We start from the raw sequence: 21,562 nt of genomic DNA, 5'->3' as shown, positions 1-21,562 counted from the left end.
CTTCAGTAGGAGTTGTCTTTTCAGTTTTAGGACTCGATGGGTTTTTAAATTTCTGTCCTTCTGTCTGACTTTATCTTCTCTTTACTGAAGAGAGGAATTCCTCCTGACTTCAGGGTCAGACACCACTTTAAGAATCGTGTTATGATGCGTGGTTGTCCAGGACCCGAACGCAGGCAAGACGCAGTGATGAAAGGTCCAAAATAGGATTTATTAAACAAACACAAAAGGACGGTCCTCCTGGACTGCCGGGAAGCAACAGTTCTTACTCCGGATGTACACAAAGAGCTCCAGCGTGGAGCCACAAAAATCACCAAAATCTTCAAAAACCAACAAAGTCACCAGAAACACCAAATCACACAAAAATCCTCCGACACGGGTCGGCCGGAGTCTTAGACCTTAAATAGGCGGCTGCTCGCTGATGGCCTGCAGGTGTGCCAACAGGTGGCCGGAGCATGGCTCCACCACGCCCCCTGCAGGAAAAGCACAACCGGGAAGCCTGGACCCCAGCAAATAAGAACTTCTTCTGCCAACTAGATGCACTCAACACACAGAATTTCTGGATATTTCATTTTTAAAAAGACAGATGTGAATCTAAATCATTACATGTCAATAGTTCTGTAAACATTTAATAACAATCAATAGAATGACAACCAAGGTCTTGCTATAGTATAGAGTGACATGATCTTTGGACCACAGTGAGATGAGCTGTGGCCTTAAGGATGCAGTTCACACACTTCCTGTGTCTCAGTTGAGTACCTTTGGAGGGTTCGTGTGTTTCTCTTGAGTTCTACACTAATGGGGCACCTGCATCAGCCTGTATACATGTCTCTGTATTTTCAGGGACCAACAGGAAAAGATGGAGCTCCAGGTCTTCCAGGAAGTGTGGGTGCAAAGGTATGATCATCCAGATGTGATCCCAACTGGCTGGTGATGATGCCGATTCCTGCAGGAGAGGAAGTGAAACTGTTTCTGCTCGTGTTTGGACAAACTACCATAAAATGACAAAAGCACAAACCAATTAGTGGCATTCTACACAGATCTATACTGATATTCTTAGTTGAATGGGTTTCCTTAAGTTCTATCAGCAGCTTTTGCTACAAATAATAGATTTTGTTGCTTTTCCAGGGTGATCAAGGTGCACCTGGGCCACCTGGACCAAAGGTCATATATAACTCAACACAAATGCAGAACGTCATCATGAATCTGTGTCAACAGTGACAGTGATGCTATGAGGTGTGTTGTTCTGCAGGGAGAATGTGGCTCAGTAGGTATACAAGGGCCCCCAGGGCCTGGAGGTCCACAAGGGAGAAGAGGCCCACCTGGTCCTCCAGGGTCTCCTGGTCCACCTGGACCTCCAGCAACAAACTTCTTTGTAGAGGTTAGCATAGCTAGCTACACCTACATGGTACCTTTTGAAAAGTGTGTTATACTTCATTGTCTGGAGCAGAGGGAGAGTCAGAAAAAACGGTGACATCAACTTTATGTGCAACATTTTCATGCAGGATATGGAGGGTTCTGGGAAGAGGGATGTGCTTACTGGAGCTGGAGTCCAAGGCCCACAGGTCAGAACACAATTGTTGGCTGTAAATAGTGGATTGTTCCATAAATAGTAAATGCAGTTGATTTGGTTCCATTCAGGGCCCTCCGGGTCTTCCTGGTGTGCAGGGATCAAAGGTGAGACTTGCTAAATATGACGTGTCACAGAGGTCATTTTAGAACTTCTGTACAAGAACTAAGATCTTCTCTGATGTCTTCTGCAGGGTGAGGATGGAGCTCCAGGAATTTCTGTAAAGGTGTGTGTGTGTGTGTGTGTGTGTGTGTGTGTGTGTGTGTGTGTGTGTGTGTGTGTGTGTAGATGGGTTAAGGTTAGCTCAACCACAGATTTTATAAACTAGCTCATCTGGTTGCAGGTTAGTCCTAACTGGTTTATTTGTTTCGGTTTTATGTTCCTTCAAAGTCTCCGGTGGTTTTGTGACAAAACTTCCTGCTGTTTTGGGTCATTTGACAGTAAATGGTCCAATGAAAAAGCAATATTTTCCATCAATGCTGGTCATTTATTACTTTTGCATAAAACCTGTTTTTTCGAACAAATTGCTTTGAATCTGAAGCAGACTGAAGACATGTTAATCAGATTAAACACATCTTAATCTGATTTACTTACTTTAGACTTAAACCTGTCGTGTTCTTTGCTTACATGCAGGGTGAAGCAGGAAATCCAGGTCCAGAGGGGCCACCAGGTCCTGCTGGACTGCCAGGTGCCCGTGTAAGTGCCTGAGTTCTCTGATCATACAATCTGTTTTTCATCTGGATGTGGTTTTCATGGTCAACCTGTGTCTGTTATGTTTATTCTCTATTGTTGGAAGTTCTGTAAGAGCAGGAAGAGTTTGCGTTAGACAGAATGTCACATCTTTGTGGGTCCATATCATTGAAAGTGTGAGCTTCCTTTTTTTGGTGGTGGTGGTGGTAGTGGGGGGGGGGAGTAGTTCAGTTAGTGGGGGACTGGGCTTAGATGGTTCCTAGTTCCAAATTGGAAAAGATTACTGGTAGCAGGAGAGGAGCCAGGACACTTGCAGATCACTACCAAGGTACCCTGGGGTACCCTTGCTACCAAGGCACCCTGGGGTACCCTTGCTACCAAGGCACCCTGGGGTACCCTTGCTACCAAGGCACCCTGGGGTACCCTTGCTTAGGACGCTTGGGGCAACCTCCTCACTCTGTTGCCCCCTCGATACAGCTGTGTTCATTTGTGTGATCAAGTTTCTTGTTTGTAATAATAGAAAAAAAAAGAATTTCCTCTTGTGGGATGAACAAAATGTATCTCATTCTACCTTCTCACTGTTGGATGTCAGATGAAGACATCAATTGTTTTTCATTTTCATCTCAAACAGGGGGCCAAAGGCGAGAAGGGCGGCCCAGGACCTAAGGTAGGACTAATGATGCTGACCATGTCTGCTGCTCCCTCATTTCCAGCTATTTGATCATTATTGTTGTTGCAAAGCGTTGTGGTTACGTGAATGTAAAGGCGCGATGGTCTTGAGAACAGTTGAGCTTAGTTGATCCAGAAGAACCACTCAATGTTCTCAGGGCTTCCCTACACAGATGCTCCAACCAACATCACCTCACGTCTCCAAAGCCTATAGGATTTCCTACATGAACACATGTATAGTGCCAGTGTTCATGTATTGGAACAAGGGATTAATAAAGGCCCTTTAATGTTTTTAAGGGTAGCAGAGGTGAAGATGGGCACAGCATTTCTGGACCACCGGGACCTCCTGGACCTCCTGGACCAATGACCAACCTGCAGGATGTGAGTCCACACTCAAAGCAAAAAAAACCACAAAAACAAGCAAACATAAAATGCTAATTCACTAATTCCATCTTCTGCCAACAGTTGCTCCTCAATATCACAGAGGGCATCTTCAACTTCACAGAGCTCAGAGGACCCCCAGGGCCCATGGTGAGGACACGAGTCCCCAGGGGCTGAGTGTGTCACATGCTCATCTGCACATGGAGTTTGACCTCCTGCTTGGCTGTTCCTGTGCATGTGTGCGTGCATGTGCTTATTTTTGAACTGTGTGTGCTTGTTGCAGGGACCTGAAGGTTTTCCTGGCAGAGCTGGATTTCCTGTAAGAGCACCTTCCTGTTTAGAATTGATCAGCTGAATGAATGAAAGGATATTGAGTGTTTGGAAGAACTAAATGTTGAGAAGAGTTGAGAGCGTCAAGAGCTTCTTGTTTGTTGTCACTGACGTTGGAATAAAGCGTCTGGAGTCCAAATTTGTTTCTGGCTTTTTTCCTTATCAAACCTCATGGGTCATGTGTTTGTTTTCTTGCAGGGCCCCAGAGGACCAAAGGGAGACATTGGCCCTGCAGGTCTGCTGGGGCCAGCAGGGGTGAAGGTAAGGATTAGACCAAAAGAAAGGAGTGTCGGACACAACAAATCTCTACATCCAATATTTGTGTTGCACTGAAAGGGGGAGAAGGGTGAGCCAGGGGTGACCATAGCTGCGGATGGATCTATCATTCCTGCACCAAGAGGCCCCCAGGGACCCAAAGGCATAAAGGTAGGACAAACCATTAACTCTAGTACAGCTGATGAGGAATATCATGATAGAAGAATGAGAGACTCGGAACATGGCCTTCATCGGTGCTTCTGGCCCGGTTTGGGTTCCACACACACTTGAGTTTCCAAATCAATGATGAACTGCTCGGGTCATGATTTTCTAAGATAGTTTGTTAATTTGTTACGTGCGTAGCTTGATATAGCCTCCTCCTAACCCAACCCCCCCAGCAAAAAAGCCATGCTTGTCCCATATGAAGTTCCTTTGATGAGTATCTGTTCTTTAGGGTGAGCGAGGGTTTCCTGGATCTGTTGGACCCATGGTGAGTTTTGCTTTTCACCTGAACAAGCATAAATGCTGTAAATAAGGGAACATAAGGGACACGTGCTTTGATTTAAGGGACCAGTTGGACCATCTGGTCAAAAAGGAGAATATGGCTTCCCTGGTCGCCCGGTGAGTAAACCTCATGCTGGATCTGAGAGTCCATTAAAACTTTGACGCGTTCATTGGTGGAAGACGGAGACATTTTGTGTCAGTGCTCAGAAACACCTGGAACCTGTTCCATGATCGAAAAGACCAGAGGTTGAACTGATGTGGTTTGTTGCCTCTGCAGGGACGACCTGGACTTCCTGGGCGGAAAGGAGACAGAGGAGAGTCTGTGGGTCTCCCGGTAAATGAAGCATCTTTGTGGTCACCGTTGTTAAAGCCCTGAGCGCTGACATCATGATGAATGCAGAGTTATTCTAGACTTTTGGAGACTTTTGTTAACCCTTGTTGGTGCACCTATGCAAAGATTGTGATTACAGTGAGGACTGTTTAGTTTACTCTCGGTTTCTTCAGGGACCTCCAGGTCCTCCTGGACCTCCTGGGAGGATTCTTAATTTGAATGGGGTAAGTTTCCATCTCTTTTTTTTCCCCAGCATTAGTTGTGCTAAAAATGATAGCAATGCTTCCTTAAAGGCTTTAGTTCCAAGTCTTTGATCATAGCAAATACATCAAATGCATTTGAACTTGTTTCACTCTTCCATTTTGAAATGTTCATATAGAGTTATATTCTACCACCTGTGATTTTAAAGCAGTAATATATAATGATGCCTTCCTCAAACAACTGTCATTATCTGAGCTAATTAAACATGAAGTCCACCCAGCCCGACTTTAAGCATTAAACATGAGGGAGTGGGGCAGCAACATCGCTGGTCGTGGCAGATTTCTTTGATGTTGAGCAGAGTCCAGCTAACAAACGATGTGTGTAGTCTGACGATCTTTCTTTAATTCAAAGACAGTGTTCCCGGTGCGCCCCAGACCGCACTGCAAAACGGGAAGAGTAAGTGGGTCAGCTCCTCTGACTGGTTCCTTTTAACGTGCTGCTGGATGATCAGTTGGTTGTGATGGTGTGTGGATGGAGCAGCATGGCAGCCGCCTTGTCTGGGCTACAACCCCCCCTGGAGACCCTGTCCCTAACCCCTGGAGACCCTGTCCCTAACCCCTGGAGACCCTGTCCCTAACCCGTGGAGACCCTGTCCCTAACCCCTGGAGACCCTGTCCCTAACCCCTGGAGACCCTGTCCCTAACCCCTGGAGACCCTGTCCCTAACCCCTGGAGACCCTTCTTGGGACGATATCCCAGTGAACAGACAAAAGCACCATGTTCTAGTATTGAACTTTGTCAATTATGGGTTGGTTCTAGCTGCCAACCTCCATTTTTCCACTTAAAGCACTGGTCCTCATCAACCCTAACCCTAACCCTAACCTCCCCTAATCCTAACCCAACCCAACCCTTACCTACCCTAGCATAACCCTAACCAACCCTAACCTCCCCTAATCCTACCCAACGCTTACCTGCCCTAACCCTAACCAACCCTTACCAACCATAACATAACCCTAACCCCAACCCTAACCAACCCATACCTACCCTAACATCACCCTAACCTCCCCTAACCCTACCCAACCCTTACCTACCCTAGCATAACCCTAACCAACCCTAACCCTAACATCCCCTAACCCTAACCCTACCCAACCCTTACCTACCCTAGCATAACCAACCAACCCTAACATCACCCTAACCCTACCCAACCCTTACCTACCCTAGCATAACCCTAACCAACCCTAACATCACCCTGACCCTGGTGGGCAGGAGTTTAGTCCTTAAATAGGCGGCTGGACTACAGATAGACTGCAGGTCTGTCAGCCTGTGGCAGGAGCACGGCTCCACCACGCCCCCTGCAGGAAAAACCAACCCAGAACCCTGGACCCCAACAATCTGCCCACATTTAAATATTTGGGTTAAATTCATCACGTTAGGCATCATTCTACAGACGTGTGTATAAAACTCCGGATCATGATGAAGACATTAATGCCGTGTTTTTCATTTTCATCTCTTATGTTGAGGAAATGATCTAGATGACAAATTAAGCTCAGTCATAATCAATATGGTTGAATAAACAGCTGAGGAGGTGAATTTGGCTAATACTCACTAACTGCTAGCAAACGTACCGGTGTATTTCTGTGTGAAAGCATGTCAGCAGCAACAAGAGCTCAAGCGTGTGTGTGTGTGTGTGTGTGTGTGTGTGTGTTGTGGTGTGTGTGTGTGTTCAGGAGTCACGAACATGGGGGGCTAAAGGAGATAAAGGTGACGTGGGCACGCCAGGAGAGCCAGGCACAGCTGGTGAGCCAGGCACAGATCTTGGTGAAGCCCCGTTGTGCTGAGAACACAAACCTGCTTTATTCACTTGGTTTATTTGATTTCATTTTTTATCAGCACCAGGTTTCACAGATGGAATTGTGGTGAGTTAATCAGCTACTATCTCGCTATAGAAAGCAGGTGATAAAGGTGTGGATGCCAGAGGTCAGTAAAATCAGGAGCAAGGGTTCATGTCAGACTTATAGGAAAGAATATTCTAGATTTATCTGTCTGTCCCCATCAGCTGCTCTGCGCAGCCTAGCACCATCGTTATATTTATATATATCATTATTTCAGTTTGCATTAATGCATTATTGTGAATGCATTATTGTGAATGCATTAATGTGAATGCATTATTGTGAATGCATTAATGTGAATGCATTAATGTGAATGCATTAATGTGAATGCATTAATGTGAATGCATTATTGTGAACGCATTAATGTGAATGCATTAATGTTAATGCATTAATGTGAATGCATTAATGTGAATGCATTATTGTGAATGCATTAATGTGAATGCATTAATGTGAATGCATTAATGTGAATGCATTATTGTGAACGCATTAATGTGAATGCATTAATGTTAATGCATTAATGTGAATGCATTATTGTGAATGCATTAATGTGAATGCATTAATGTGAATGCATTAATGTGAATGCATTAATGTGAATGCATTATTGTGAACGCATTAATGTGAATGCATTAATGTAATGCATTAATGTGAATGCATTAATGTGAACGCATTAATGTGAATGCATTAATGTTAATGCATTAATGTGAATGCATTAATGTGAACGCATTATTGTGAATGCATTAATGTGAATGCATTAATGTGAATGCATTAATGTGAATGCATTAATGTGAATGCATTATTGTGAACGCATTAATGTGAACGCATTAATGTGAATGCATTATTGTGAATGCATTAATGTGAATGCATTATTGTGAATGCATTATTGTGAACGCATTAATGTGAATGCAGGGGGACAAAGGTGACAAAGGTCAGAAGGGGGTGAAGGGCGACAGTGGATTTCCTGGACCTCCAGGACTGCCTGGGAGGTCGGGACTTGTGGTAAGGGATGATGATGATGATAAAAATACTAATAATAGTACTACTACTACTAATAAAAATAATAATAACATCCAGGCTGATTACTTTTATTTTTATTCTGTAGGGCCCAAAAGGTGAGTCTGCTGTTGGCCCTCCAGGACCTGTTGGTTCTCCTGGCCCACCTGGACCCCCAGGATTAGGAAGACCTGGTCCTCGAGGGCCTACTGGCCCTGCTGGGCCCCCTGGGCCTGCACCTCCATATGGATCAGGTATGTGAGAGAAGTGCAGAGTAAGTTAGTTATTTATATATCATATCTTTGACAGCTGTCAATCCTCCAGGCCCTCCAGGTCCCCCTGGCCCACCTGGGTCTCCCGGACACGGTGGCCTGGTACGAGCAGGGACCTACCAAACACTTCCAGTAATTTGTTGTAGCTCTGAAGGAGATTTGTTCCTGACAAGAACACTTTGATGATTGACTGATTCAGGTGAGCACCTATAAATCGATCCAGGCTCTCAGCAGAGACGCTCACAGAGCTGCTGAAGGAACTTTGGCTTACGTGTCCGAGAAGGGAGGAGAGCTCTACGTGAAAGCTCGGAACGGCTGGCGGAAGGTTCAGGTGTGTCAGCGTCCACGTCTCAGCACAGATTTAGTCCAAGAAATGAAGCAAACGTGGAACAACAGCTTTAAAAACTGACTGTGTTCTTCCAGCTGGGAGAGATGATCAGTAACGGAGCGACTGCAGCAGCATCACAGTCGCTCACTAGATCTGGAGAAGGGAACAAACCACAGAGGGTCCAGAGCCAGGTCCAGAGCCAGGTCCAGAGCCAGGTCCAGACCATAGCTGATCAATCACTGTTGCAAGGAAATGTGTGGTAGAACCCTGGTGATCACTCTCCTCCACACAGGAGCTCCATGACGGCAGGAGAGGATATCAGCCCAGCTACAACGTGCTCCCACACACCTTCCACGCCACGCCTGGGGTGAGTGCAGGGACCATCACACACACACACACACACACACACACCACACCTGGGGTGAGTGCAGGGACCATCACACAACACACACACACACACACACCACACCTGGGGTGAGTGCAGGGACCATCACACACACACACACACACACACACACACACCACACCTGGGGTGAGTGCAGGGACCATCACACACACACCACACACCACACCACACCTGGGGTGAGTGCAGGGACCATCACACACACACACACACCACACCTGAGGTGAGTGCAGGGACCATCACACACACACACACCACACACACACACACACCACACCTGGGGTGAGTGCAGGGACCATCACACACACACACACACACACACACCCACCTGGGGTGAGTGCAGGGACCATCACACACACACACACACCACACCTGAGTGAGTGCAGGGACCATCACACACACACACACACACACACACACACACACACCTGGGGTGAGTGCAGGGACCATCACACACACACACACACCACACCTGGGGTGAGTGCAGGGACCATCACACACACACACACACACACACACACCACACCTGAGGTGAGTGGCAGGGACCATCACACACACACACACACACACACACCACACCTGAGGTGAGTGCAGGACCATCACAACACACACACACACACCACACCTGGGGTGAGTGCAGGGACCATCACACTCACCACGCACACACAACACACCACACACACCACACACACACACCATACCTGGGGTGAGTGTAGGACCATCACACAACACACACCACACCACCATACACACACCACACACACACCACACACACACACCTTCCAGGCTGCCAGTCGTGACTTTCCAAGTGGATTTTGTGTTACATTTAACCATTGTTGGATCAAACGAACACACCTGGGTGTTGTGAATAACGGGGGGGGGGGGGGTATATGGTTGGGGTTGAGGCTGCCCTGCCATTGCCTCGAAGGCTCCGTCCCCCCCAGGAAGATAAATATCTGATATTCTTACCTGGACATCTTTGAACCCTCCTTGGTTGCAGCTGCACTTGGTTGCCCTGAACAGCCCCCTGAGAGGGGACATGCGGGGCATCCGGGGGGCAGACTTCCAGTGCTACCAGCAGGCCCGCTCCATGGGGCTGACCTCCACCTACAGGGCCTTCCTCTCCTCACACCTCCAGGACCTGGCCACCATCGTGAGGAAGGCCGACCGCACTGATATGCCAGTGGTCAATCTCAGGGTGAGACCTCATCCATGTGTTCACTATGATCCTCTGGCAAAGTTCACCACAAACTCCCCCCCCCCCCCGTAGGGCGAAGTGTTGTTCAGCAGCTGGATGTCCATCTTTTCTGGCAATGGAGGCACATTTAACCCGTCTCTCCCTGTCTACTCCTTCGATGGCCGCGATGTGATGACTGATCCAGCATGGTGAGGGACACACGGGGGTGGGGGGGGGGGGGCTGTATAAAGGTTCTGGGGTGCTCATTTAAGCAGAAAGTTACCAATATTCACGCTGAGTCCAAAATGACTGACTCTCTTGACTAGGGGTGTCTGACCTTGACTGAGCATCATTGTGGCCTGTTTAGTGTGCTCAAAGTATCCCATAATGCATTGTGAAGGTGATGTACCCTGGCTCACTGTCCCTGTCCCTTGGTCACCAGGCCTGAGAAGCTGGTCTGGCACGGCTCCAGTACTGTCGGCGTCCGTCTGACCGCCAACTACTGCGAAGCCTGGCGGACGGGCGACTCGGCGGTGACGGGCCAGGCGGCGCTGCTGCAGACGGGACGGCTGCTGGGGCAGCACGCCCGCCCCTGCGCCCGCCACCACATCGTGCTGTGTGTGGAGAACACGTACGTGGGCAGCACACGTCCAGGGAGGGGCTGAGGACCACACACGCACATGCTGGCAGGCTTCAAATGCAAACACTGGCACACACTCGTAGGAAGCTGAAGGAGCTCTGAACACCCACAGGGGAACACAGCTCACCTGCTTCAGCACCATCAGCGCTACGTTCTTCCACTGATTCAATCATCAGAAGATATTTGGACTCTTCTATTCCATCAGGTTGCAGAATAAACCATAGGATGGTTGAGAGTCAGCCCTCATCTGCATTAAAGCCCCTGAGAACATCTGAAACATCTGATGACATGTTCTCTGTCTTTTTCCACCTTTCTTACCATCATGAGACATCAAATAAAGAGGATTAATATTTACTCTAAAAACATTAAATCAGCATAAATGTTTTCCAGTAAAAGATGGCGTCCATGTTGTCCCACGTCTGCCTCACATGAGACCTGATGTTTTAAACATGTCGGCCCTATTTTACCTCGGCTCTCTCTTGGTTTGTGCTTTAGTGTTCCAGCATTAGAGGTCAGATGGAGCGTCAATAATTAATAATAATTAATTTATGCAGTAGTGAGACGCTGCGTTAGACGCTCCGGCTCCCGTCAGGGGTGTGAATGTACATATATACAGTGTGCATGATGTCATTTTGCTTTTTCTCTTCAGTAGAGGTGCAGGTTGTGTATGAGGGCCTCTCAGTAACAGTGGACTGATAATTAGCTCCGCCCACATCCTCAGCTCTCATTGCTAGCTTAGTTTTCCTGATTTTGTTACGATTCCAACACAAACCCACAGTTTGTACTGGCTGACTGGTGCTCACTCAATAAAGGCCTCTTTTCTGTTTTTGTAAATGTCTTTACTCCCTTACAAAAATACATTTCCTTCATAATTTAGTGACGACTCCAGGTGTGTTAATGAGGTTGTGAAGACAGAACTGATCTGGGTTAGGGTTAGTCTTTCTGTCAGGCCTTTGCGTGTCCTCCCCGTGTCTGTGTGGCACCTCGGGCTCCTCAGGACAGGTGAGTTCACCTGAGGTGTGACTGTGTTGAGCTGGTCACCTACCTGGGCGTCACTGATGAAGGTCTGCACCTGAGAAGAAGCAAAAACACCAACAAATCCAACACAAAGAAGAAGCAAAAACACCAACAAATCCAACACAAAGTAGTCCTGATTTTGCTGCATGTGTCCTCACATTTGTGACTCTTAGTGCACAAACTCGCCCACATCATCAAGATGTCAGATGTCATCCATAAAAGATGCTTTTGTTGGCGTCACTTTAACGTGAGGTTCTGCAGCTCAGACCTAATCTGGTCTGGAGCTCGTTCCTCACCTGGCAACCAGCCTGTTGCTGCTAATCACCTTCTGCAGTGGAGCAGAAGGTCTGAGTTTGTTCTGGGGACCCATTAGTGATCTGACCAGAACCTTCGCCTGAGGACCTGGTAGCGTCTGCCTGTGCTTGAATGTTGCTGAGGTTGTGCACAGGGGGGCAGGATGGCACCTTTCCGAGCCATAGCTGCAGATTTAGCAGAGGGGCGGCGCATCATATAGAGTCCGGACGATGAAGCTCAGTCTGATGGACTCCATGCTTCAGTTTGGGCCAGGTGACGTTCCTCTTCTTGACACCTTCTCACCACATCCAAGAGCCATGTTTGGTTTGTGCTACGGCTTTGAAGCTTCTGACTTCCTCCCCTTGACCTCCCGCGTGGCCATTAGACAATATTTTACTGTCTGACTTTGCGTGCAGTATCTGAGGAGAGGAGCCAGAATAAGAGGAAGCTGGGAGTTTACATTTAGGACATTACATTTTTAATGTGTGGACTAAAACTCAGCTGAGTTAAAGATGATGCCCAGATTCTTGACATAATTTGATGGATTTAGAGACTTTTGGCATTTTAGGTTAAAGTTTCTCTCTCTGGTTTTATTAAGGATTAATATCTAACTAATTATGGAAATATTTTTAGCTCAATCATCAGGTCAAACTTTAGCATGATGAAATTTCGACCTTTGTTTATTCTGCTCCATCCTCCGGTCCAGAAGGTGGCGATAGTCCACATACAACGTGTTCTCAACTGCCATAAAAAGATAGAAGAAGAAGTCGCTTCCGGTCTGGCTCCGCTTTTTAGACCGGAAGTTTGCGTCCGTTTTTAATCTTTGTTTATTTAAAATATTTTCCAATATTTTCCTGAACGATCTATGAGCCGGACTTTTATATTCTGATATAACTGGTGAAAACGATGCCAAAATGTGTCTGACGGAGCAGGTAAATGTTGACGCCCTTCATTATTCTGTAAGTAAGGCTTACCAGTTGTAATGTGCGTCATTTGGAAGTAGGAATTTTGTTCTTACAACCAGTATAAAACCACATTTATGCTGATTTAATGTTTTTCACTGTCCAGCGACAGCTGAGCAGCCTTAGCTTGCTGGTTTGCTAGCTGGAATATACCAGAATTTTCCAGCATCCACTCTTAATGTCCGACGATCTTTGGAATATTGTGGAATTAAAATATCGGTTTGGTAGAGAAAGATATCATTTGAATGGGATTAGACTTATTTGTGAGTGTGGGGAGAAATCCATGCCCGATTCAGTCACTTTAGCAACTTGTTAAGAGTTATTTATGTGTTCTGATTAAAATGGAAACCAATCTTCTGTCTCCCTTTGCTGTCAAATGCAGATGAAGCAACTGGAGGCAGATTTGGTGGAGTTGGGATCTCTTCTGGAGGGTGGGAAAGGAAAAGGCTTCAGGATCTGCTCAAAGAGGAACAGCAAAAGGTGGAAAAAGAGCTTGGACTCAAAAAGCAACAGAAGGAGCAGCAAGTGAAGAGCCAGGCGGAGCCGTGCGCCCTCCAAAGCCCCACGCACAGTCCAGATCTCCAACTACGGTGTGGCGCTCTCTTCGCTTCCAGCTTCACTTCTGTCTTTTACACAGCCTGGGACCAGTCAGAGAACCTTGTATAGAAATACCTTACACTGAAGGATGTCCATGAAAATCCACCAGAAAACGTGCAGGTGGAGTCTAGAGAAGGGTGAGGTTGATGTTTAGCGCTCCTGGCGGGTCCATGAACGCAACAAAATCACCAGATGAATATCTTCAACCTTTTACATCCTATTGACCCAAAAGACAGTTTTAAAAAGGTAAAGCTGTGCATGTTTGGAACTAATTGGATGTTTCGTTTCTGTTGCTGTGAAAGAAGTGCGGCTTTCTCAGACTCTCCCCTTTTTTGCATGAATTTTTAGCCGTTAGTTTTGAGGTGCACCTTTCCAAAACCCCATGTTTCCCTTCAACAGATAAAAAGAGACATGGTTCTGGTCATGTGCAAGAAGCAGACAAGTCAGAAGTGGGAGTGCCTCACAAAGGTGGAACAGCAGACCAAAGAGAAGAAGGAGTGAGTCCAGAGAAATGGTTGATGTCTCAATTATTTTCACTCTAAATTTGAGGATTTAAAACAACATTTTGCCCCCCAAAACAACAGACATGCCGGTGTAGACGGCAGCAGCGACCCCAGCCAGGGCCTGATGAACATACTGAAGAAGATCTACTCAGAGGGCGACGACGAGACGAAGAGAACGCTCAACAAAGCCTGGGCGGAGTCCCAGGAGAAGAGACGAGGAGACACCATGGACTTCTGAACTGTAGCCGGGGTGTCATTCAGAAAGAAAAGCCCCGATGAGTCAACAAGTCGATAGTCTGTCTGTAAAATGTGTAAGTTCATCCAGAACCTGCTCCAGTTGTCTCCAGCAGGGGGCGCCATCGAGCAGGAAGCCGTGTCTCCACAGCCAATAAGCGGTTTAATAATAAGCACAGAAACTGAAAGGAAAAAGAGATACAGGCATCCAGACACAATGATACATCATTAAAAATGTAACGTCCCCATATGAAAGGACGGAGCTGCAGCTCTGCTGCTGGTGTCCAAGATGGAAGAGTCGTGGCTCCAGTCAGGATAGAACCCAGGTGACACCACGATCTTCTCCAGTGGGGATCTGCCAAAACAGGAGCAATCACACTGTTTGATCGGTGCTTGATGTATCTGAAAGAGCTCTGGCCAAGACTTCAGGCCACCTGTGATGTGGCCTTTCTGCAGCCCCCAGCTCAAAGTATCGGAAAGAATCTATTTTGTGTTGATTAAAAGTGGACATTCATTGGTCAAAGCTTGCAACCATGGCGTCAATGCACAAGTGTCCCAAACCGCCAAGCCCTTCAGCTGCAGGGAATTGTGGGTGTTTATTGGCTGGGGGGGGGGGGGGGGGGACGTGAATGGACAACAGCCAAGGGAGGAGGTGCAGCTACAATAATCAGATGGGGACCGAGGAAGCGACGTCAGGTCTGCTCTTCCTCTCACATTGTTGCATCGTTCTTTCTTTATTGCTGCATTGGCTTCCCACAGCCCTGTTGCCATGGCAACATTCTTGTTCTTTGCTACACTTTTCAACAAATGTTTTGCCAGAATTTGTGGTTATTTGTGTCTCGTCTCGACATCAACCGTTGGCCCTCAAATATCGACCGAGCGAGTTTCTTGTGGTTACCACGTGTGGCCACGCTGGGTGTCCGCCAGGGGGCGCCGTCGAGCAGCTGCTGACGAGCGCGTCCGGTCTTCGGAGGTGAGATTATTGGTGTGGATCAAGAAATCATCTGGAATGAGAAGCGCGTGCGTGAGGCACTGAACTTTTACCTTGGAAAAACTTTCCTGAAGTAGGAAACAATAACGGCAGGAAAACTGGTTCCGTCCGCGGCTTCATTCATGGTTTCGCTTCACTTCTCGGTGAATTCGCGTCCGGGGCCAAACGGGGCTTCTCCCCGCCTCCGACTCCGTGACGTCAGACGCGCCTATAAAGGCTGCGAGAGCCGCGCACGGACACGCCGGATGGATCCTGTCGGGTGCGGTGGACGTATCAGTGCGCACCAGCGAAAAGACGTTTAGAAAGGAACCGAGTGAAAGCTGCTCGTCTCTCCCATGGACACGCACGTCCCCGCGGCGCAGCGTGTTTCGTGCCACGCCATGAACGCGGATGTGCTGAAGCCCGTTCCGGAGCGCGGAGCTCTCCAGCCGCCCGCCGCGGCCAAAACGAACAAGAATAAGGCGGAACAAGCCAAAGCGGAGCTGGCGCCGGTGGTGAGCGACTCCATGACGGGCCGGTCCTACAGCAAAGGGAAGCTCCTGGGGAAGGTACGCCTCGTCTCCCTGTCTCACGCGCTGGATCGGTGTTCTCCAGGTGTGCCTGCTAATGCGGAAATATGACCTCGTGGCTCACCCCCTCCTCCGAGCATCGTGAATGAATCAGACGCAAGGTGTGCCAGCTCATGTGCGCGCGCGCGCACCCCTGGCATCGCACCGTGTAGACCGGATGCGTGCGTTCACAAGCATTGGCGCATATTAACGCGACCTGGGAGGATTAAACGGGCTCCTGGTGTCCACGCGCGTGAACAGAGCAACAGTTGCTCGTCATCCGCGCGGGCGTCCGGCCAAGCGTGTCCCTCCTCCCGCTTCCTGCCGCAGCGCTGGACGCGTCTGGATGTGACGCTTAATGAATGCAGCAGCCAGCCCGCCGCGTCCCCCCGCGTCCCCCCTGCCACGCGCCTCTCCTGCCACTGTTGATCGCGTTAAAAAGAAAGCTGTGCGTGAATGAGCGGGTGCGTGATCATGGTGCTCTCGATCCTACCGCTGTAGGAGGCGTTGTTGCTCCGTCTGTCCCGCAGTTATTGATCTGGGCCTGTGCAGCTGATTAATCAATGCAGCTTTCAACTTGCTGCCTTGAGACCTGATCATCCACTTTGTCCCCCCCCCCCCAGGGCGGCTTTGCTCGATGCTACGAGATGACGGACCTCTCCAACAACCATATGTACGCGGTGAAGGTGATCCCGCAGAGCAGGGTGTCGAAGCCGCACCAGAGAGAGAAGGTGTGTGTTCAACATGTCCGCAGCAGCAGCGATTCTATGGGGGGGGGGGCTGAATCAAATGGGCTGAATCTTCTTTTCTGGGCAGATATTGAACGAGATCGAGCTCCACAGAAACCTGTCGCACAAGCATGTGGTCAAATTCTCACACCACTTCGAAGATCAGGACAACATCTACATCTTCCTGGAGCTCTGCAGTCGAAAGGTGTGTGTGTGGTGTGTGTGTGTGTGTGTGTGTGTGTGTGTGTGTGTGTGTGTGTGTGTGTGTGTGTGTGCGTGCGTGCACCCACAGCTGAATCATTCCCGTCTCTGCAGTCCCTGGCACACATCTGGAAAGCGAGGCACACTCTGACCGACCCAGAGGTCCGATATTACCTCAGACAGATCATCTCCGGGCTCAAGTACCTCCACAGCCGCGGGATCCTGCACAGAGACCTCAAACTAGGTACGTGGGGGAATGTGGCGTTCCGCACGCAGGCATCCCTGGAATCTGCCTGTTGGACGGCCGCGTTATCTGTGGAATGCTGACGGGCCGTTTGTTTCTGTCTGTTTCAGGCAACTTCTTTGTCAACGAGAACATGGAGCTGCGGCTGGGCGACTTCGGTCTGGCCGCCAAACTGGAGACGGTGGAGCAGCGAAAAAAGTTAGAAAGGCTTCAAACTCTCGTTTTCTTGTTGACTCAAGTCTGAGACGCACTCACTAGGGTGAAGGTCAAGAGGGTTGGGAGGTCCAAGTGTGGTTTGGTGCCCCCGCCCACCATCTCCTGGCTGAACCGTCTCACCGAACTGGTTCCCTAATGACTGTTGAGCCCAGAGCAGAATTTCAGTCCCTGTTTGACGCTCTTGCTGGGGGTGGGGGGTTGGCCAACCTGCTCCGCTCTGCAGCCGCAGCGTTCCAAAGTAACAAGTGTCTGTTGGTTTCAGAACAATCTGCGGAACGCCCAATTACCTGGCCCCCGAGGTGCTCAACAGGCAAGGCCACGGCCCCGAGTCCGACGTCTGGTCCCTGGGTTGCGTCATGTAGGCTCGTTTTCTGGTGGAATCTTGATTTGAAGGCTGTCGGAATGCTGAGCTCGTCCTGTGTTTCCGGTTTTCAGGTACACGCTGATGTGCGGCAGCCCGCCCTTCGAGACCCTGGACCTGAAGGAGACCTACAGGTGCATCAAGGAGGTCCAGTACCACCTGCCGTCCACCATCTCCCACCCTGCGCAGAAGCTCATCTCGGGCATCCTGCAGAAGAACCCCAGCGACAGACTCTCCCTGGACCAGATCCTCAGCCACGAGTTCTTCAAGGTGCGTCGGCGTTCTTGCTCCTCTTGCTCCTCAGCCCTCTTTCCTTCACCTTCCGCGTGATTCTTATTTTTATCCTGTTTCAGGGCTTCACCCCCGATAAGCTCCCCCCGAGCAGCTGCACGATGGTACCAGAGCTTCACCCTCCAAGTCCTGCCAAGAAGTTCTTTGCAAAAATGGCCAAAAGCCTGTTTGGAAAGAAGAAGTCAAAGGGTGAGCAGGCGGCGCCGTGCACGTCTGGCCCGTGCACGTCTGGCCCGTGCACGTCTGGCCCGTGCGCCTCTGCTCCTGGTGCCGAGCTCATGCGCTTCGCTTCTCTTTGCAGTGGAAAAGACTCTGTGTGAGGACAAGGACGAGAAGGACATCTCCAAGCTGGTGTCTGGGATCGTCAAATGTTCGATTAACCGACAGATCAGCTACAAGACCGTGGGGCCCAACGAGGTACGCGTGCACGTGCGTGTGCACAGACGTGAACTGTGGGTGGTGTTGGATGGGGAGGATGATGTAAAGGGACTCGATCCCAAAGCTTTAGTCTCCTCTCGAAACGTCTGCCACCGACAGCAGGAGCGTCCCAATCGCCACAAACGTGCGGTGACGAGCCGCTTTTATAGCTGCGTCTGTGGTCGTCACAGGTGGCCCCTCCCACCGCTCTGGCCAACTCCGCCCCCCTGGAACAGACTCCTGCCGAGGAGGAATCCAGAAAGTCGATCTCGCGCTCCTTCAAGGGTACCGTGGCGAGCAGCACTGAACGTAAGCAGCCTTTGTTCCCCTTTGTCCCCCCCCCCCCCCCCCGAGGGGCGTCCTGACCCCGTCTGGTTTTGTCCTCAGCCTGCGAGGACGTGGCGACCCCCGCAGCTGTTGCTGACTCAGCTGTGAAAGTGCTCAGCGGCTGCCTGGCGACCATGCCTGCAGGTAGGACACGGTCGGGCTGTGGCGGCGCCGGCGCCGGGCTCCTCGCCCATTTTAACCCGTCCCTTGCAGCCAACAGGAACCCGCCCTGTCTGTCCAGACCCCAGTTCTTCCTGTGGGTGACCAAATGGGTCGACTACTCCAACAAGTACGGCTTTGGCTACCAGCTCTCCAACCAGAGCGTGGGGGTGCTCTTCAACGAGGGAACGCACCTCAGCCTGTGCGACCAGCGCAGGTACGTGCGTCGTTTACTCGCCGTGCAGAACCTCCTGGCGAGGCCGAGCCTCGGCGTGGTGCGAGTAACGACTGGCCTTCTCTCTGAACAGCACTGTCCACTACTGCCTGACCAACAACAAACACTTCACCTTCCCCGCCGACGCCCTCCCGGAGCAGCTGCACAGTCAGAGGGAGATTGTGGAGCTGATGGCCAACTACATGGAGCAGAACCTGATGGAGGTGAGACAAGCTGCTGCTTTTCCTCCTAAAATGAGACCAATCAGAGGTGGGCTCATGGCGTAACGTGGCGTTTGGGCTTTCCCCTCCCTCCAGGGTGGTGATCTTCTGTGTGGGGAGCAGGCCTCAGGTGCCCCCCCCCTGCTGCTCCAGTGGGTGAAGACTGAGCATGCTCTGGTGATGCTCTTCAACAACGGCACTCTGCAGGTTGGTGGGGCAAGAAGACGACCCCAGAAACGGAATCGCTCCTTTTTCCCTTCTCATTGTGCGTTTTGGCTCATTCCAGGTGAACTTCTACACGGACCACACCAAGATCATCCTGTGCAGGTCGGCCGACGACTCCTACCTGCTGACCTACATCACCCGGGAACGGGTCTCGTACACGTACCTCCTCAGCATGCTGACCGAGATGGGCTGCACTTCGGAGCTCCGGCACCGGCTGCGGTACGTGGTCCAGCTGCTCCAGCACCACTCCGACGCCTGACCGCTGGGCTCAGGTCGGCTGCCTGCTGCCCTGGAGGCAGCCGGGCAGCAGTGCTGGATGAGTCCACATCCCCCAATGGCCCCGAACCAGAAGGTTCCTGGAGGAAGTGGTGTGAATATTTGAGCGGACTGTGTAAATCCAAGTGAATGTCGGGATGTTTCCTGGCGGGTTTGTGCCTGTCCAGCTGATCCCTCAGAGGCCTCTACCTGGGAGGGTTCGTCCCCGAAACCGAGTCTGGCTCCTGTTAGAGCGGAGACGCCGTCTCTCGTTGGCATAAACGAACCCAAATGCCCCCTGGTGGATTCAACATCAGCCTTTTCCTCTGAATCTCTGAACGTGACCACATCTCGGCGTTCCCCGCAGCCCATAATCCAGGCACGTCTTCTCACAACCTTCTGAACACTACGTTTTGCTCCCTAAAGTACTGTAGAAGTAGTTTCTGGTCTTGACTTGAACTGGAGCCGAGGCTGTGACGGCAGAGACGCCCCCCTGCCCCCGCGGGTCCCTGACCTGCTCTTGGACTGAAGTGCACACCTTCATGAGGCTCCTCCTCCCGACCCGCCAGACACGCATCACGCCGCACGCTTGACCTCACGTGCACAACATTCAACATCCTGATGGACTGTGGAGACGCTGCAACATCACCACCTTCCTCTTTTAAGCTTCACCGGCGCTTCACAGCAGACGTGAGCGCCAACGCACGCTTGCACTTCTCAGCAGTTTCATTTGGCAAAACCTTTTCTTTCTTTTTTAATAAATACCAACGACGTTTCTCTCGGTTGGTTTTAGAAATTCCGTTTTAAATTCACGCAGAGCAGCTGAGCGAGGCGTGCACGGTAGCTGGAAGTGGGGTGGGCTGGGGGTTAAAGTGCCTTTCCCAGGGTAACCGTAGTGCAATAACGACCCTTCTGTGGCTGTGAAGTGGGACACAAATGAAAGTTTAGGATGTTTTTTCAGGTGGGATTTGCTTTGATCTTAAAGGTTTAAAGGTCAGTGACAGCACTACACTCTCTACCTGGTATAAGCTTTTAGAACAGCTGGTGTGATGACGTATATCCCAGTAATATCTCCTCCGGGGAGACCTGTGCTCTGTACTGTATCCTGGTCAGTTACTGTCTCACCCTCTAGAATAGTGCCCTTAAAACTGTGACTTGGAATGCAAATATTACGAGACTCACACATCGTAAAAGCCATCTGCCAACGGAGAAGTCTTTATTTTTGGCACGTCATGTCTATTTATTTTTTATTTATGTTTTATTTATTGTGAAAATGTGTCGGCATAAGGAAATGTTCAGCGCTGATCACCTTTTTGTATGCAACCTTTTTTCTGGGGGGATGATGGGACAAAATAAAGTTTATTGAAAATGAAGCCGTTTGTGGTCGATGGCGAGTTCCTGAGATGCTTGTTCAACCCGACACTTGTGCCTGAGCCACTTGTTTGTATTATGACGAGCAGGAGTTTCTCGTTTCGCCTCTGAATATTATGGGCTGGTCTTCCCCAGCGGTGTGTGTGTGTGTTGTGTGTGTGTGTTGTGTGTGTGTGTGTGTGTGTGTGTGTGTGTGTGTGTGTGTGGTGTGTGTGTGTGTGTGTGTGTGTGTGTGTGTGTGGTGTGTGTGTGGTGTGTGTGTGTGTGTGTGTTGTGTGTGTGTGTGTGTGTGTGTGTGTGTGTGTGTTACTACATTACACTACTTCTGACCTTGACAACACTGAAACAGGCTGTAAACAGGAGTGTCGTCTACCTTCAGCAAATCATCTCCCGCTTGGTTGGAATGAGAAAACAATGAGCCAAACTGGTTCAACGCGACTCTAAACTGGTTTTGTGAAGCTTCTGTGACGCTTCCACGGCTGCTGCTGATCAATATTTCAGCAGCTTCCTGAAAAAGGCTTTTGTACATGTTAAAGAAGCGCTGGGACAGATTCAGTCTT

The 21,562-nt window shown here is 49.7% G+C and overlaps 3 protein-coding genes and 1 long non-coding RNA gene across 7 annotated transcripts in view; 3 read left to right on the top strand and 1 right to left on the bottom strand.

The window, feature by feature from the left end:
- The window catches only part of col15a1b (collagen, type XV, alpha 1b), a 29,778-nt gene extending 18,318 nt beyond the window's left edge, over positions 1-11,460 (top strand). For 2 of the 3 annotated variants that reach the window (XM_057056359.1, XM_057056357.1), the window contains 29 exons: positions 841-894; positions 1,126-1,161; positions 1,250-1,378; positions 1,503-1,562; positions 1,639-1,674; positions 1,761-1,793; positions 2,201-2,263; positions 2,889-2,924; positions 3,224-3,307; positions 3,392-3,457; positions 3,591-3,626; positions 3,836-3,898; positions 3,974-4,063; positions 4,347-4,382; positions 4,460-4,513; positions 4,674-4,730; positions 4,901-4,951; positions 5,340-5,384; positions 6,655-6,724; positions 6,818-6,843; positions 7,723-7,812; positions 7,916-8,060; positions 8,131-8,180; positions 8,278-8,409; positions 8,502-8,621; positions 8,699-8,773; positions 9,810-10,007; positions 10,080-10,195; positions 10,429-11,460. In XM_057056359.1, the coding sequence (XP_056912339.1) occupies positions 841-894; positions 1,126-1,161; positions 1,250-1,378; positions 1,503-1,562; positions 1,639-1,674; positions 1,761-1,793; positions 2,201-2,263; positions 2,889-2,924; positions 3,224-3,307; positions 3,392-3,457; positions 3,591-3,626; positions 3,836-3,898; positions 3,974-4,063; positions 4,347-4,382; positions 4,460-4,513; positions 4,674-4,730; positions 4,901-4,951; positions 5,340-5,384; positions 6,655-6,724; positions 6,818-6,843; positions 7,723-7,812; positions 7,916-8,060; positions 8,131-8,180; positions 8,278-8,409; positions 8,502-8,621; positions 8,699-8,773; positions 9,810-10,007; positions 10,080-10,195; positions 10,429-10,651 (2,274 nt within the window). In that variant the 3' untranslated portion in view covers positions 10,652-11,460. The remainder of the gene's footprint in view (positions 1-840; positions 895-1,125; positions 1,162-1,249; positions 1,379-1,502; positions 1,563-1,638; positions 1,675-1,760; positions 1,794-2,200; positions 2,264-2,888; positions 2,925-3,223; positions 3,308-3,391; positions 3,458-3,590; positions 3,627-3,835; positions 3,899-3,973; positions 4,064-4,346; positions 4,383-4,459; positions 4,514-4,673; positions 4,731-4,900; positions 4,952-5,339; positions 5,385-6,654; positions 6,725-6,817; positions 6,844-7,722; positions 7,813-7,915; positions 8,061-8,130; positions 8,181-8,277; positions 8,410-8,501; positions 8,622-8,698; positions 8,774-9,809; positions 10,008-10,079; positions 10,196-10,428) is intronic. The other variant, XM_057056358.1, reaches the window with a different exon arrangement.
- A 1,233-nt stretch (positions 11,461-12,693) lies between these two features.
- On the top strand, positions 12,694-14,756 carry LOC130538606 (calcyclin-binding protein-like). 2 transcript variants are annotated; one of them, XM_057056361.1, is made up of 4 exons: positions 12,694-12,869; positions 13,282-13,742; positions 13,896-13,993; positions 14,081-14,756. In XM_057056361.1, exons 2-4 carry the CDS (start codon positions 13,689-13,691, stop codon positions 14,235-14,237), a joined length of 309 nt encoding a protein of 102 aa, XP_056912341.1. In that variant the 5' UTR covers positions 12,694-12,869; positions 13,282-13,688; the 3' UTR covers positions 14,238-14,756. The 2 variants fall into 2 exon arrangements, with proteins under 2 accessions (XP_056912341.1, XP_056912342.1); XM_057056362.1 differs by having other exon boundaries at positions 12,694-12,896.
- LOC130538607 (uncharacterized) lies at positions 14,007-15,265 on the bottom strand. Its single transcript, XR_008953919.1, has 2 exons — positions 14,328-15,265; positions 14,007-14,238 (listed from the first exon to the last, which is right to left on the bottom strand). It is a non-coding gene; the product is annotated as an uncharacterized LOC130538607 (long non-coding RNA).
- Positions 15,266-15,362: 97 nt separating this feature from the next.
- plk3 (polo-like kinase 3 (Drosophila)) lies at positions 15,363-21,004 on the top strand. The gene is made up of 15 exons (XM_057056360.1): positions 15,363-15,772; positions 16,396-16,503; positions 16,589-16,705; positions 16,816-16,945; positions 17,056-17,143; positions 17,424-17,519; positions 17,597-17,792; positions 17,876-18,002; positions 18,115-18,230; positions 18,422-18,539; positions 18,618-18,701; positions 18,771-18,933; positions 19,025-19,154; positions 19,248-19,358; positions 19,438-21,004. The coding sequence occupies exons 1-15, from the start codon at positions 15,560-15,562 to the stop codon at positions 19,633-19,635; spliced, it is 1,995 nt and encodes a 664-aa protein (XP_056912340.1). The 5' UTR covers positions 15,363-15,559; the 3' UTR covers positions 19,636-21,004.
- The last annotated feature ends 558 nt before the right edge of the window (positions 21,005-21,562 follow it).

Source organism: Takifugu flavidus, chromosome 15 (genome assembly GCF_003711565.1).
Source record: "Takifugu flavidus isolate HTHZ2018 chromosome 15, ASM371156v2, whole genome shotgun sequence".
Taxonomy (NCBI): Eukaryota; Metazoa; Chordata; class Actinopteri; order Tetraodontiformes; family Tetraodontidae; genus Takifugu; species Takifugu flavidus.
This window is presented reverse-complemented; position numbering and strand designations above follow the sequence as displayed.